Here is an 18,082-nt window from a genome sequence, read left to right as displayed (position 1 = left end):
TTTCTAAAAAAAAATGGTGAAAATTATTTCACTCATGGTATATATTCTTGCATCTTTGTGTCACTTTTTGTTGGAGACATAAAGTATCCAGACATTTATTAAATGGCTCAACATACTGGCAGAGCTCGCCATAATAGTAGATAAAAGCTCAATACAGATCTTTGGGGTGATTTATTTTTAATGCCACAATTAATGAATAATTATAAATTATAGTAATTACCTATACCTTTTGGCAATCATGGAGTCTGCAAAAATATAACTAGAATGCCATTAGCCACAGAAATGCGTGGGCTATTTTACCATGTTATCCTAGGGGGGCTCAAGACAACACTTCTTTATTAGCTAGTTTTAGTGTGTGATAAATAATAGGTACATTTGTCAGACCTCTTACTGCTTTATAGATAGACCAAGTTCACATACGTTATCTTATTTGACCCTAATATCAATCCTGTAATATTGCCTAATGCTAACCTTGTACCTCCAATTGCTAGGTGAGGAAACTGAAGCTCAGAAGGATTTAAATAATTTGCTATAGTTTGGTCATTTATTCACTCAAAATTGGGTAAGCACCTACAAAGTGCCTGATGATGGGGATTCAGAAGCAAATGTCAGAGAATATTCTGTTGCATTGTGAGCTAGTGGCTGGGCAGGATCACAAATCCCCTGGCTCTCAATCTAGTACACTGTGCTACATTTCCCAGTCCTGTCATCCATCCTGGAAACTCCCACACCATGCAGCAAAACATGCTTTAGTGGCATTTTCAGAAACAAAATGCCAGGTTAGATGGATGTTTGATGTTTCACTAGATGGCATTTATGTGTTGCATTGTATATTTTTATTCTCATTGTTGAATCTTGCGAGTATGCTTATTAAATACAGCAAGTGCTGCTCAAGAAACATTCTGTAGATTTCTGAACCCAGTTCTTACATAGACACACCATATTCTTTCATAGCCTGTGACATATGCAAATAAACAGGGCTTAAGCTCTTCTTGCTGTACCAAAGAAAAGTTAAAAATTAGGGAGTTGATGGTGATTTCTTAAGACCCCACCATCACCACATACACAGTAGTGTATACACCTTGCCCCATCTTTGAATGAACAATAACTAATGAGGCTAATTTGTTGCTAATTTGTACCATTAGAAATGGCACTTTGAATTGAGTACAAGTAATAACCGCTAATTATTTGAGGTTAGGGAAATGAGCCAACTGACCACTTTTCTCTTCTACTCTGGAACTGATTAGTTTCCTTCTGTTGGTTGTTCAGTTAGGAACCAAGGATAAACGCATTAAAATATTCACAGCTGGAATTAAATGGCTTTGTAGATCTAAGGTTATTTTAAAGCAACCAAACTGACAGATACTCCACTAATGCTTAACATGCAACAAAGCTAGCATGTGGAAGCCAACAGAGTATCTAGGCAGAGATGACAACAGTTTACCTCTGTGGAAAGTCCCCTCTTCAAATTTTCCCCTTATTATGGCTGATCCTTAATTTGCAACAATTAGGATTCTTTGGTTTAAGCAATAGAAATTGACTGGCTAATCTGATGTATAAAGCGGGTGGTCCACTGGAAGAATGTGAAATAACACAGAATTGAAGGAAAACAGAAAAACTTTACTTCGGCAAGTACACAAGCGCTGTATCTCTGGATCTCCAACCCATAACTTCAACTAATTAGTGGCAAAAACTAGGGAAGAATAATAGCCCTTTTAGGTGGTTAGCCTTTCATGATGTGTACTAACCATTGCTGCTGAACAAATCAAAATTGGGAGCATAAAATAATAGTTAGTCTTTATTTTGCACAAGTGGGGAAGTCAGCTGATTGAGGCTGAATTTCTTGAGGTGACTCTGCTCCTAGGGTTACCAGATTTGACAAGTAAAAATAAAGGATGCCCAGTTAAATTTGGATTTGGGGTAAACAACAAATAATTTTTCTTTTAAATGTGTCTAATGCAATATTTGGAACACATTTATACTAAAAAAGCATTTGTTGTTTGTCACAAATTTATATTTAACTGGGTACACTGTATTTTCTCTGACAATTCTGTCTGGCATCTCCCATCCTTCTCCTGGGATGAAGAGGCTCAGCTGAGCATGTTCTTCTGGTGGCCATGGCAGAGGCACAAGCACAAGTGAATTCAATGGTGCCAGCACTTTTCAAAACTATGCTTGTGTTCCAGATGCTGACATCCTGTTGGCAAAAGCAAGTAACATGCCCCAGGGATGAAAAAGTATATGTCACCCTCTGTAGGAGGACATAGATGTGGCAAAGGATGGGGATAGAGGAAAGGGTACAGATTTTAGGCCATTAACACAGTCTGCCAACAAGAGATTAAGTCAGTTTCATCCTCTTTTGAATCATTCCTCATAGAAACCAAGTTCCAAGGGGGGAAGTCTGAACGGTACAGCTTAGGTCTTGTCCCCACTCCTTGTCCAAGAATTGGTCACTTGATTAAGAGTCCCAACAAACCAATAGCTGTGGGTGAGCAGTGGTTTTTCCAAAGGAAAACCAGGATGTCTTACCAGAAGAAAGAGGCATGGATTCTTGCCAAGTAAATCATATATGTCTATTCTACTTATGTCCCTGACTTTGACTCCATTTCTACTTTTTGGCGTATATAAGAAATGTTAGTCTTATACAAAAAGAAGGAGGGATGATTTGTGAACCTACAGAACTGTACAAACAACTCTGGACAGTCAACTCTGGGTCTGTAAGAGTCAGGGCAGACCCTGGAGATCTGGTAGAGGGTGGATAAAGGAACTGCAAAGACAATAAGGAGGGCCAGAAAAACAGGGGGCAAAGCCAGACTGACTGTGTCATAATCTTACTTAAGGCTGCCCCATTGCACAGCTGAGGGAGTCTACATTATTAGATGCACCTAGATTTTAGCATTATTTCAGAAATCACCATTCAATTTTTACTAAATAGAAAAAAAGTATATAGGCCCAATGCAATGGCTCATGCCTGTAATCTCGGCACTTTGAGAGGTCAGGGTAGAAGAATCGCTTGAGCCCAGGAGTTTGAGGATGCAGTGAACTATGATCGCTCCACTGCGCTCAGAAAAACAAAAGAAAGAAATGTGTATTTTGTAATGCAGAATTTATGCGCATTTCAATAAAGAATATTACCCATTTAATAATCCAAATTTTAAAATTAACACATAATAGTGTAGTATCCAAAAAATTAATTCTATATTTTAGAAATATTTTGGTTGAATTAGTTAGCATGGTAAGTAATGTTTATATTTACATGTTTCCCAGAAATACTGAGCTGGCTAGGTTGGTAGCACTTTATAGGGTAATTCTGAAAACCAAAAGAGTGTATGCACTTTACATCATTCAACAAATGGTATTGTGGACATTGGCTAAAAAATTATAGGGAGGAAAAAACTGATTATTTCTCATACCAGAAATAAATTCCATATGATTTTAAGAATTCAATATAAAAAAAGAACCAATTAAAATAAAAAGAAGAAATAGAGATAAATATTTAACTGTTCTTATGTTGGAAAAGGATTATTTATGCATGAAAGCAATGGAAGAAATAACAAAAGAGAGATCAATAGATACAACAACAAGGAAGTTTTAAACATCAGCAAAACAAAAATAATCATAAAAGACAGAGCCAAAGAATAAATTGTAAATATGACTACATGACAACAAAAGGTCAATTCCTTACAATATAAGTAGCTCTCATTAATCAGTAAGAAAAACAAAATAATCCAGACAAATGTAGTTATCACTGAAACTGAATAGATTGAAAACATTGAATAAATGGGTCATGGCATTATATATAGGAAAATATAATAAATCTCACTAATATTCTGTAAATAAGAATTGTTAAGGGATTGTCTAGAAAGGAAAAAAAAAGCACTACACAGAGTACTATGTTGTTCCAAGAATTCGGCATAAATCAATATTACAGTGATTTTGAAAAATAAACAACTTAACGTTTGCTGATTCAAATAGGCGTGTTATATTAAACAGTACTTTCTAGGCAGTCATTCCTACTGAGAATTAAACTAAGGAAAAAATACTATCTCTATCACTTTTGCAGAAGTGAATATGATCTAGAGGAAGAGTAAAGTTTGTGAAACATACAAATTCTAGGTTTTGGTTCTACCTCTATTATTCATTAGCTATGTGATATTTACCCATTTTTGTCCCCTTTGCCTGCATGTGGGAAATGGTAGTAATAGTAGTAAGAATGATGGTGATGATAATAATAATAATAATAATACATTTTACTTCCCAGGATTTTTATAAAGATTTTATGGGGTAATAGAATAAAATTTTTGAATTGCCACCTGATGTTATTGATGATTATCTAAATTTAATTCTATGGAGGACTACGGGAAACTAGGAAAGGAATAGTAAACTATTACACTAAGAAAGGTGTATCTATATCTATCTATGTACTTCTCCCTCCTCACAGAAAAAGAAACAAAGACACTAAAACTCAGAAAAAAGCCTATAGTTGAGGAAGTTAGACACCAAGTTCTTCTTGGTTGCTATGTTCCTGAAATATACAGACACTTCTCTACCTCATGGTTAATGTTTTTTATTAAGAGTCAAATAAGTTGATAGTGAAATAGATGACTAAAAGGGTAGCTAAATAAATATTGATAGGAGCTCCATTTTACTCGTTCAAAATGAAAGCTTATTCCTTTCTGACAAAAATTCTGTGAGATACCCTTCTTGAGTGAAGTAAAGAGTGGGGAAAAACTAAGTGAATTTTTTTCAAGCACTCTTTGAGCACCTACTATGTTCTAAGCACCATGCTCTGTAAGATTCAGTGGTTTAGAAAACACTGTGTGGCTCTTACGGTTTAGTGAAAGGCACAGGTAAGTAACCCGGCTGTCACGGTTCAGTGCTGTGAGGGTGAGACACAGGGCATTTCACCCAATATGGCCTCAGGAGTGGGGCATGAGGTGAGAACACAGCAGGGCATTTCACCCAGTGTGGATCCAGGAGCAAAGTGGGAGGCAGCAGGGTGGGGAACAACAGGAAAGTCTTTCGCAAACAAGTAAGGAGACAAGCTGACAAGCTGAAATTTGAAAGGGGAAGAGGATAATTGCATGAAGAGTTGAAAGAAGAATATTTCATGTAGGAAGAAATATAATCTCAAATGCCAGAGTGTGAGGAGAGCACTTCTAGAAGCCAAAATTTGCCTGATCCCACTGGATGATGCAATGCAAATGGAGTAGGAAATGAATCTGGAGAGAGAAGCAGGGCCAATCATGAATGACCTATTAAACCATATTTAAAAGTTCGGATTTTATCTTGAGGACAATGAGATTAATCAAGAGATATTACATTCACATTTGCAATTTAGGAAAAAAATATCTGATTGTAGTGTGGTGAATGTGTGGCAGTGAGCATGAAGAGAGGAAAGCCAGAGACAAAGAAACCATTTTTAATATTTTCTCATTTCAGTAATTTAGGCCCTCCCAGAAAGAAATGTTAATGTCTGAAACAAGGTTAGTGGGAGTAGGGACTGGGAGTAAAGAATGAATCTGATATATATATATACACATACACACACACACACACAGGTATATATACATATATATTTGTATATATACATATATATGCATGTATATATATGCATATATACATCACACTCATATAATATAAAATTGATCCTCAATACATGACATAAACCACAGAACATGACATAAACCACAGAACATGAGGATCAATTTTTTATGAGTGTAGTGAAGGGGAGACAGCAGTCAAGGGAAATGCTTCGCTTTTTTTGCTTAGACAATTCTACCTGATGACACTGTTAACTAAGATAATAAAACACAAATGTTTTGTGGGAAGGAAGATAATGACTTTAGTCCTGAGTTTGTTGAATCTTGGGTGTCTGTGAGGCAAACAGTAGAGCTACAGAATAGTCCATTGGAATGTAGGTATAACAATCATGAAAAAAATCTGGGCTGCAGGTGGTGCTTTAGCTTCTGAAGCTAGAAAATAGGTAAGATCCTTTGATGAATGTATAGATTGAGATGAAGAAAGAGGTAAGTGATCAAACTCTTAAATACAGATAGTTAAGGAAAGGACAAGATAAGCCTAAGAGTTAATCTGAGAAGGCTGACTATAAGGATAAGAGGAAAAGCAGTTAAATTTGGTGTCCTAGAAACCAAGGGAAATAAAAAATAACAACTGAAAGGAGTATCAACAGAGCCAAATAGTTCAGAGAAAAACAAGATAACAGAAATTGTCCATAGACCTAGAAGCAATATGATAATTGGTGAGCTTCCTGACAGTAATTTCATTTGAGGTTAAGGAGAGAATCCAGATTGTACTGAAGGTTGAGGTGTGGATGGGAGATGACGATGTGGTGTAGGACAATTCCCTCAAGAGATTTGGAAAGAGAGTTTGAAAGTAAATAAGGTGGGAAAAAATAAAAAATAAAAACGGGATGCATGTTCTCAGGATCTCATGAAAGCTAAGTCACAGGAAAAAAAGAAAAAAAAAAACAGAAGTGAAAAAGCGTTTAGGGAGAAATTTCTTTTGACAGCAAAAAAGACTGTATCATATGTACATGCTTATGGGAAGAAGCTAGTACAAAATGAAATAAAAGTAGGAAAACAAATGATGAAGTAAGACCCACTGAAAGTGAACCAGAGGCACATGGAATACAACGTGGTTACATTCCTAACTCTTCAGCACGAACACTTTCTCTATCTCCAGTCTCTGAGACTCAGTACTTGAATAGATTGTCCTTAATTAGGAGATGCAGTGTGGTTTGGTGGCCAGAACATAGCCCTGCCGTCAATTATTCCAGATTTTATTCCCAACTTTATCGGTACCTGTCTATGTGAAATTGAACAAGTGGCTTAACTGGTGTGACATGTAAATGCAAAGTCTTTGCTCTATGTCCTTTTATTTAAGAGAGAGAGAGGGAGAGAGAGATTGTCAGTCAGTGGTACCACAGGTAGTAATTCTCTGGGATTTTTTTTACTTGTGGATTTTTCTTCTGTTTTATAAATATGCATGGTTTTATATTAGGGATATAGACCCTTTTTTTTTTTAAATCACAACATATCTATATTTCTTCTCCTCACACTGTGTCCTGTGTTGCAATTCATATGTAACTACAACTTTAGTAATGTGGAATCTTAGAATTACTATATAACTTTCTGTGATAGGTTTTGGATTGTTGAGGATGGCACCTAGTATGTCCACATTATGTTCTGAAACACTATCATTGATTTATAGTTCATTGCAGTCGTTTTGAAGATGTTCAGAGCACTAGCCTACTCATCTGAGAGTTAGTAACTGTGAACTCCAAACAATGGAACAATCGGACATTCAGGAGCTCTGAATTCTAAGTCCAGCCATAGTTCTTGATGGGCTCGTCCTTAACAAGCCATCATTTTTCTCTGTGCCTGATATTCTTCCCTGTAAAATATATATGATCTTTCAGGTTTTCACTGCAAAAGTCTGTGAGAACATATTGCAAGAGAGTGTGTGAATTTGAGAAAACGACCCTTAACCCCAATAGCCAAAAGGAGGATTAGGAACTCTGTAAATAGAGATTGCTAAATATTTGGAATCAGCTACAGTCTGCTGCCCTTGGGTTTGACTTGTAATGACCGGTCCCGTACCCAGAGGCCCTACAAGAGTGGAATGCTGAGGTGGAGAGAGTCCTCATCCTGCTTCCTCCTTGTCACACTCTGAACCAGTCAGTTGCCCAAGTACCATCAGTGTCTCCTAATGAAGATTTGCAGGGATCGTTTGGCTGTCAGGTGCTTGCTTCTGCAAGCAGAAAATGTTCCTGTTTTATTCGTCACTACACAGAGTCCCTAATGGGCAGTAAGAATGAGAAAAGATAAAATTAATTATTGAACTCCTTCATGCTCTTTTGTCCTCCTCCTTCCCCCAGACACATACTTTCTCAGGGACAGCCTAAACAAGTGAGTAAAAAAGAAGAAATTCACAGTCAGACTATAAACCCTGCTATTTGTAATCAGTGCATAACCTCTGTGATGAAATTTGTGAGTAATTCACTCCCCACTTAAGCCTACCGACGTGTGATCTAATGTTGCCACCCTGAACACTAATGAAGGAAGTCAGACGGCGGTACAGCTTGCCCTTGGGGACTCATTTCTCACATCACCAAAAACTAATTTCTGTTGTTTTCAGCCATCTGGTAGCCTGGGTTGTGAAGATGAAGTTGCATTCAAGTAGTGTCTATGAGCAAAGGCCCAGAAATGGCTGGGATTCAAACTCATTTTCTGCCCCTCACCTAGCCCCCTCTATGCCTCAGTTTCCCACCCATAAATAAAAACTTCATAGGTTATCATTGCTTTATTATAAGAATTTATTGAATTAATATTTGTTAAATACTCTATGTTGGGTTTTATGTATAATAAACGTTTAATTAAAGTTAGCTATTAATTACATTGTTAGTAGTAGTGGTGTTGGAAGTATTAGAAGTAATAGTATTTTTGAATGTCTACCTGTCTGTGACATAGGCCTTATTAATTCACATTTTCAATTCTAAGATACTTCATGCAGTCTGTTATACACAAAGATGATATTTAAATGCTTTCTATTGTGATGATTAATCCATGTTCATTATGTTGCTAGATTATAAGTAACCAGGTATTGCCACATCTTAATAATACAGTAATGTAATCTTATGCTAAATAGCATTGTTTTTCTTTTGCTGGTACTTGGAGAAGACATTGGATTATATTTATATACATATAAGAAAATAAATGTAAACAACAATGATAAGAAATAATATATTATTAATTTGCATAAATCTGCATGCTGTCTAATATCTAAATAAGGTACATTCTAGTATTTTTAAAAGCAAAGATATTTTCATCTTACTAGTTTGTGTATTTCCTACAGCACTCAAATGGCCATTGTGAATGGTGTTCTTACCTTCACAATGTATGTGCTTTAGGATAACTTACAGATTTGGTAAGCAGATGACAAGCATGGGTCTTAAAAGCACCTTACTTCTTAAAACAAAAATTCAAATTAAGTTATAAAACCTTGAATTTGCCACTTCCAGTTGTATGGCTACAAGCCTGATCTTACTGACATGGTTACATATTCCATTTGCTTTTGTTTTCACAGTCCCACCAAAGATCTCCAACATCTCCTCAGATGTCACTGTGAATGAGGGCAGCAATGTGACTCTGGTCTGCATGGCCAATGGCCGTCCTGAACCTGTTATCACCTGGAGACACCTTACACCAACTGGTAAGCAATGCTCCAGGTTCTAATATGCCACATACTGTTTAAAATATCCTCATGCTCCTGAAATTCTGTTGAATCAGAAATATCAATTCAGTTCAGAATCAGAAATTGAAATTCTGTTGAATCAGAAGGATATGCATGTGTCTTGTTATTAAAATACTAAGAGAATGGCAACATAGGTCTTATTTAGGGTCATGGTCTTTGCTAGTGTGTTAATTTCTATAAGGTTTATAATCATTGTACTGAGTATATATGTAGATCTCTATCTATCTATCTATCTATCTATCTATCTATCTGTAAAATTTCAGTTTCAATAGAATAGCCCCCTGCAATGCAACAAATACAGAAGCATTCAATGACTTGATATTGTATATAAAATATATGCCAGTTTGGTGATTGAGTGTCTTGGGGTGATATTTTGTCTGAATTAATTTTACATAGTTGTTTGTAAGTTTGTTTGCATTGCTTTTAACTACAGTTTTCTAACTTGTAGCACCTTGTGAAGAAATATATCAGGAAAATACAGAATTCTTTCTCACTTTTATTGTCCTATCCTTGGCATCAGGTTCTGTGATGGGCGTCAGACATGGACTAAGTTGCATGAACTCATTATGAGTCCCAGCTATTGATACTAATTCAGTCAAAATCAGAAACTCATTTCCCTGGAATGTCTTCAGCATCCTTTCTTCCCCCTTCTTACCATCATTGCCATGAAAATGTTCCCAGGCCTCCTGCTTTTTGAACTTTATTTAAATGTGTGAGCAAATTATTTAAGATTAGCTGCATACATACTCCTCTACTCTACCAATTACATTTTCTGGTATGCAAAACTATGTTTTGTCAAATAACACAGTCTTTATAGAATGTAGCATTCTATTGAAATCTTCCAGAAAGATAGGCAACAGGTCAATTTTTCTTATAAAATATTATTGATTTTGTAGAGAACCCACAAATTAAACTAATTTATATATTATAGTCACAAAATGTTCTCATGTAAGCAACTAGAGATTTGTTACAACATATTCATTTTAGAATGAACACCATAAAAATATTATGCAAGACTAAATGCACAACAGGAGCTAAACTGAGACACTTCTAAAAATCCAGGATAGCATTTGGTTATAATGTCTTTAAAACTATCTGTATTTTGTGGTGTGAAAAGATGGGTCCTCTGTTTGATAGTAGATCCCAAATTGATTTCTCAAGTAAAATTTGGACCAACCTATAGAACAGTTTTATATTTAGGCAGATATTCTTATTAGAGGCCTCTATTTTCTTGAGAAAATGTCGCGCAAAACTCATCCTTATTAACACAGGCAATTTCTCATTTATTGATAATATATACATGAGACATTTATTTGGGAGAGAAATCTCAAACTCATTGACTCACATACTTATTTTAGACCTCATGTGGAAAAAAAAATGTATAAAGGATTGTCTCGAGTACAAACGTGCAGATATTATATCTTTCTCTTGGAATGAATTAAACCTTCTGAGCACATTCGACTTGGATGGCATTGTGTTGGCTCCAATCCCATGCCACCTACCCGTGTCCCAAGTAGCATTGCTTTTACTGAATAGCAATTTGGTGTAGAAGCTATTGGCTCATATTTAAGGATGTTGTAAAAGACACCTTCTAAAATCATTGTGTTTACTGTAATGTTATAATTGAGAGATTGTGAATTGTTTTACAGTTTTCCTTTGAGAAGACCATTTGAGGAAATTTGTTTTGTTTTTCAGTATCTCTACTTTCTTTTTTCCTAAGCAATCATTTGCTTTTTAAGAAAGGACCCAGTGAATTTTCATAAGTGATTGTGTGCCCTTTATTGTAAACTTAGAGTCAAATTTATGGACCATCTGTAAAAATATATAAATTATTATACATAAATTACACATTAAAAATTGATTATAAACAAGCTATGCAGAAGTTTATGGGATCAAGTCCATTTCAGATCACACTTGTGCTATCATCTTGTTTTCTTACCATTATTTTTATTTTGTCTCACTTTTTCTAATTAATTTAAATGTCTATGTAAAGATACTATTTATAATTTCTTACTATTTTGTGGAACAAGGTGGTAGATAAAAGAAGGGATATGGGAGTTAGAAAGGAAGAAAGAGTCTATTCAAGTTACAATCAAATAATGAACTGCATTAATAGAAAATATTTATTTTGGCACAATGTTGACTAGCAAATAGGCTTTTCAAGAAAAATTTTCTATGGCTGAATTGAACCTAAAGATAGATTCCTTTTTATCCCTTGAATTTATAAAACTTCTGATATGGAACCAGAGTTTCAGAGCCTTTCCCACCTTGTCTAGGAGTTTGGGTAGTCATAACTAACACTCATAAACTCTCCCATGATAATGAACATGTGATTTGACCCCTTGTTTTTCTGTAATGTTTCAAGTCACCAAAAGACCAGAGGACAAGCTATGTCTTCCAGAGTAAAGGCTGTATTTACATAAACTCAGAGGACCCTGGAGACTTCAGTATCAACCAGGAAAATAGATACACTCACAGGGATTCTCAGTAGTCAGTAACAGAGGTCAGCAAACCACAGCCTGTGTAACAAATTTAGTGTGCTCCATTTATGTACTGCCTGCAAGTGAAGAAGTTTTTTAATTGTTAAATGGGGAAAAATCAAAATAATTTTATTTCTTTGACTTGCAAAAATATCTCTCTCTCTCTATATATATATATATATATATTTACACACACATATATATATATAATTCAAATTTCAGTGTACATACATAAAGTTTTATTGTAACCCAGCCATGCTCATTCATTTACAAATTCTCAATGGTTGCTTTTGTTCTAAAACAGCATCACTGAATAATTGTGACAAAGATCACTTGTCCCACAAATGTAAAATATTTTCTATTTGACCCTTTACAGAAAAGTTTATAGACTCCTGTTCAAGGCCATGGCTTGGGACACAGGACAAGGATTTGCTGCACTCATCCATGGCCGGGTAGGGCTTTGGGGATATCCCCCACCAAGCTCCTTCAGACATCTCAAAGGAAACAACTTTACTCTTCTACGATCTTCCATCTAGGCCCACTTTCTAAGTCAGATTCTATTCTGGCATGTGCAAAACTAGCTTTCTGTTGCATTTGCAGACTTGAGGGCAGACTACTATTCTCCCTTCCATTCCCACGCCTCCTCTTTCATTTCTTTTACATCTGACCTAAATAACCAACTGATCATAATCATATACCTGGTGATAGGAGAGAGAACTTTCCTTTGCTATTTTATAAAGGAAACTAGGATTTTTGTTTGTTTGTTTCATGTTTTTTTTTTTTAAATTTCTTTCAAAATACGGAAACAGTAGGTGATTCTTTTCAGCCTATAATGTGAAGTCTTCCTTGGAGACTATAAACAAGCTATGTGGAAGAGACCCAAAGAAGAGACTCTGCTCCCTGTGTGACAGCAAAGCTGCCTGCAACCCGTGGCCATGTGAGGAAAAAAAAAAATGGCTAGCTTTGTTCAATTATTAATTGTGCCTTCAACAGTACAGAGTGTGACTGCCTTGCAAAGGAAATGTACCTGTAATTAGCTCGACCCCACAGGGACATTGAGCCCTGGATAGGGGAAGATTCTACGCAGGGTTCACAATACCTGATTGTCATTTGATGACATGAGAGAAAGAAAAGAAAGAAATATGCATGGTATATTTTTATGAGGAGAATACTTATTACCTCTTAATTTAGTTTAAAAAAATTGGCAAGGCCATTTTGTTTCTTTCTTTTTGTGCCTGAAATTTCCTTTTCAAGTATACTGCAAGTGCTTTTAAAAAGGTAAATTAGAAGAATGGTGAATTTTTCATACATACAAAATAAAAAACACCTGAATTAGATGAATTCGAAGACATTTATGCATTCTCTGCGTGCCTTCTTACATTTCTGATTTCTTAAATTTTCTCCCCTCTTCAGTTATATAGTTCAAAATGATGTGTCACACATGTGGTTATTAAATGTGACCTATTTTCTCCCTTAATTAAGTTAGACTTTCATAATCCTGTGACTCCCAGAGGGCAATTGCACCGTAACGTGTATTTTCTATGGAGTGTTTGATCTTCCTTCTGTGAGCAATGCTGCTCCCATCTTCATTTAACTTTGTTTCTAAATCTTTATTCTCACATTCATGAGGAAGTCCCTTTCTCAAATGTGCATCATGTGTTGTCAGGATTGCTCAGGGTCACAGAAAGAGTTTCTATGCATTTGATTTCTGCAAAGGTTTTCACAACCTCCGTAGCTCTCCAGCACTGAAAAACTCAAAAGGTACACTGAGGATTTAACCCTTTAGGCTGAGAACAACCCAAGAGGTACTGTGTAATTTTCTTTTTCAGCCACAAGTCAGATCTCACTTAAAAAGTATTTTACAGTTTGATGGAGTGAGTGGGAAAATATTGTGCTTGGAGAAGCTAAGACGAGTCCGAAAAGTGTGAAATCCCATTTTCTCATTGGACATTGAGTTTTAACCACTTGATCTGAGATTCTCCTTTCAATTCATTTCCAAGTCTGAACCCTTGACTGATGGTACTTTTTAATTTCATTAATGCTATTACTCCCATCTGTTTTACTTCTAATTGTAAACTCACCCAATATGACCAGCCTAGACTCTGACCTCATGGGCTTGAGAGAAATATATAATGTTAAACTGAACTCATTTACTTAAGTTGCATTGCAGAAGTACCTGTTGCGAGTAACATCTGGTCCTTCAAGTTAGCATGTTAGAATTTGTATGATTTCATATTTAACACAAAGAACACATTATCTACAGGTTAAGTTTCAGGAAATTATTTCTCTGGGGCTTTCTTGTGTGGACCCTCCAGAAGATTCAGTGAGTCAAACTTGGTAGCATATGGATGTGGAATAGTCAAAGTTATGCATTTTGCAGGTAAAGACTGTTGACCATGCAGTAACATTCAAAAGAGAATAATGACGCAATTTAATCTATTAATTGCTTTCATTTATCTCTTGCATTTTTAATTTTTTTTTTTTATTCTTATACTTTAAGTTCTAGGGTACATGTGCATAACGTGCAGGTTTGTTACATATGTATACTTGTGTCATGTTGGTGTGCTGCACCCATCAACTTGTCAGCACCCATCAACTCGTCATTTACGTCAGGTATAACTCCCAATGCAATCCCTTCCCCCTCCCCCCTCCCCGTGATAGGCCCCGGTGTGTGATGTTCCCCTTCTCAAGTCCAAGTGATCTCATTGTTCAGTTCCCACCTATGAGAGATAACATGCGGTGTTTGGTTTTCTGTTCTTGCGATAGTTTGCTGAGAATGATGGTTTCCAGCTGCATCCATGACCCTACAAAGGACACAAACTCATCCTTTTTTATGGCTGCATAGTATTCCATGGTGTATATGTGCCACATTTTCTTAATCCAATCTGTCACTGATGGACATTTGGGTTGATTCCAAGTCTTTGCTATTGTGAATAGTGCCGCAATAAACATACGTGTGCATGTGTCTTTATAGCAGCATGATTTATAATCCTTTGGGTAAATATGCAGTAATGGGATGGCTGGGTCATATGGTACTTCTAGTTCTAGATCCTTGAGGAATCGCCATACTGTTTTCCATAATGGTTGAACTAGTTTACAGTCCCACCAACAGTGTAAAAGTGTTCCTATTTCTCCACATCCTCTCCAGCACCTGTTGTTTCCTGACTTTTTAATGATTGCCATTCTAACTGGTGTGAGATGGTATCTCATTGTGGTTTTGATTTGCATTTCTCTGATGGCCAGTGATGATGAGCATTTTTTCATGTGTCTGTTGGCTGTATGAGTGTCCTCTTTTGAGAAATGTCTATTCATATCCTTTGCCCACTTTTTGATGGGGTTATTTGTTTTTTTCTTGTAAATTTGTTTGAGTTCTTTGTAAGTTCTGGATATTAGCCCTTTGTCAGATGAGTAGATTGCAAAAGTTTTCTCCCATTCTGTAGGTTGCCTGTTCACTCTGATGGTAGTTTCTTTTGCTGTGCAGAAGCTCTTTAGTTTAATTAGATCCCATTTGTCAGTTTTGGCTTTTGTTGCCGTTGCTTTTGGTGTTTTAGACATGAAGTCGTTGCCCATGCCTATGTCCTGAATGGTATTACCTAGGTTTTCTTCTAGGGTTTTTATGGTATTAGGTCTAACATTTAAGTCTCTAATCCATCTTGAACTAATTTTCGTATAAGGAGTAAGGAAGGGATCCAATTTCAGCTTTCTACTTATGGCTAGCCAATTATCCCAGCACCGTTTATTAAATAGGGAATCCTTTCCCCATTTCTTGTTTTTCTCAGGTTTATCAAAGATCAGATGGCTGTAGATGTGTGGTATTATTTCTGAGGATTCTATTCTGTTCCATTGGTCTAAATATCTGTTTTGGTAGCACTACCATGCTGTTTTGGTTACTGTAGCCTTGTAGTATAGTTTGAAGTCATGTAGCGTGATGCCTCCAGCTTTGTTCTTTTGACTTAGGATTGTCTTGGAGATGCGGGGTCTTTTTTGGTTCCATGTGAACTTTAAAGCAGTTTTTTCCAATTCTGTGAAGAAACTCTTTGGTAGCTTGATGGGGATGGCATTGAATCTCTAAATTACCTTGGGCAGTATGGCCATTTTCATGATATTGATTCTTCCTGTCCATGAGCATGGTATGTTCTTCCATTTGTTTGTGTCCTCTTTTATTTCACTGAGCAGTGGTTTGTAGTTCTCCTTGAAGAGGTCCTTTACATCCCTTGTAAGTTGGATTCCTAGGTATTTTATTCTCTTTGAAGCAATTGTGAATGGAAGTTCATTCGTGATTTGGCTCTCTGTTTGTCTGTTACTGGTGTATAAGAATGCTTGTGATTTTTGCACATTAATTTTGTATCCTGAGACTTTGCTGAAGTTTCTTATCAGCTTAAGGAGATTTTGGGCTGAGACAATGGGGTTTTCTAAATATACAATAATTTTTTAATATTTTCATTTTTTCCTTTAAAAAGAGGAGAAAATAGATAAAAAACAATCTTATGCTTTATTTTCAGTGTCTTACTTGTATATTGTTTTTAAAATATGCCATCCATCAATACAGAATTATACTCAGATTAATCTTGATCTCCATCTCACAATTTGTTCATTTGTCAAGAATTATTTACAGTGTTCACTCTGTAAACAGACACAAGGAAGAGCAAGACAGACATGGTCCTTGCACAAATGAAGCTTACAGTTCAATAAGAAAGCAAAGCATTAAACTAATACACACACCTCTTGACTTAGGATGGGCTTATCCAGATATAACCCCATCCTAAATTGGTGCACATGCTAAATAAATATGGCTTTCACACTGTCGTAAAGTCAAAAAATTGTAAGTCAAACCACCATAAGTCAGGACATCTATAATTGCATGAAGAGCCCCATAATTAGATTCATTACGAGGAAAAATTACAGCATTCAATGAGACCATAAAACAGGGCCATGTAGCAAAATCTGCAAGACCAGCAAAGCTCACCTGAGAAGTATTATGCTGAAACCGCAAGAATGAATAGGACCTAGCCAAGAAAATAGAGGAAGAAAGAGTATCCCAGGTATAGAAAACAACATATATAATGGCCTAGAATGATAATGCATTTAAGAATCCAGGCAAGCATCTGTATGTGAAATCATGATGTAGGGGTTTTGTTATGCTACTTTTCTTTTAATATTTAAATCTCTTCTTTAAATCACACTTTTTTTTTTAACTTTTTAATATATCCGTTTCCTTCTTCCAAAAGCACTAAAATAAATTTTAAAATGTTTGCTATATTTTATTTTCAGTGCCTTACTTGTATATTGATATTATATATACTAATGTATATACTACTATATATACTATAGTAAATAACAGTGTATCTACTCCATTATACACACACACTCACAGAGAAAGTTATATGCTTTCCCAGTATAGTCTCAGTATAACAGTAGCAGGTATGTAGACAGCTGTTTGTGTGTATAAAATATCTTAAATTTAGATTTGAAACACGTTTTCCCAGTACAGATAGCTCCATAATGGGCTAATCAAGTAAATACAAATTCTTTTTTAGTAACCTTATTGTTAAAACAAATAGATCATTTAGAAAATGACTACCAAATTTAACCACATGATTACTGGCCTCCGCAACCCAAACTTTAAAAATCCTGTATATGTTCACAGTAACTGACATGGTCAGCCTTTAAGTCATTGAGAAGATCTGTGCAACCTAATGTGCTAGCTATTGTTGCAAGTGATGGACAAATGCCCTAGCATCACCCTACAACCCCACTCCTACCTTACACAGATGTGTCATCAGATTCCCAGGGCACTCTGCCCGAAGAGAAGTGAATCAGCCTGGATGTGTTCTTAGGGGACTAGCTTGGCCATCGGTGCTCCAAGACATGGTGGAACTTTGGGTGGGGAGAGGTAATAACTTAATCAGAAACTTTGTCCATGGCCTAGTAAAACAGAAATAGAGTCCACATCTCTCAGCATCTCACTCCTTCAAATACTTCTTGCCACTATTCCAACTAGTCTATGTTTAAAACACATTTAAAAATAGAATACGTATCATATATTTACCTTGAAAATTAAAATAATATGTAGGCAAAGTTCTTGATGTAGTGTTAGCTATTCTTGATATTATTATTATTACTATTTATTGTAATTATTAGTTAACTATATATTAGCTGCCTATAGTGATCATTTTGGGTGAGATTAATAATTTGACTGAAAACCACCTCAGTCTCTTCTTTATTCAGGTCTATCCTTCATTCCAGCACAATAACCAGGGGGATTTTTTAAAAGCTAACATCCAAGTTAGCCTTAATATTTTATGTATTATATTACATTTTATCCC

The 18,082-nt window shown here is 35.9% G+C and overlaps 1 protein-coding gene across 3 annotated transcripts in view; it reads left to right on the top strand.

Annotated features, from left to right (window-relative positions):
* LSAMP (limbic system associated membrane protein) overlaps positions 1 to 18,082 on the top strand; it is a 634,113-nt gene that overhangs the window by 402,133 nt on the left and 213,898 nt on the right. For all 3 annotated transcript variants that reach the window (XM_038002454.2, XM_038002453.2, XM_038002452.2), the window contains exon 3: positions 9,109 to 9,234. In XM_038002454.2, the coding sequence (XP_037858382.1) occupies positions 9,109 to 9,234 (126 nt within the window). The remainder of the gene's footprint in view (positions 1 to 9,108; positions 9,235 to 18,082) is intronic.

This window comes from Chlorocebus sabaeus, chromosome 22, assembly GCF_047675955.1.
Source record: "Chlorocebus sabaeus isolate Y175 chromosome 22, mChlSab1.0.hap1, whole genome shotgun sequence".
In the NCBI taxonomy this organism is placed as follows: domain Eukaryota; kingdom Metazoa; phylum Chordata; class Mammalia; order Primates; family Cercopithecidae; genus Chlorocebus; species Chlorocebus sabaeus.
This window is presented reverse-complemented; position numbering and strand designations above follow the sequence as displayed.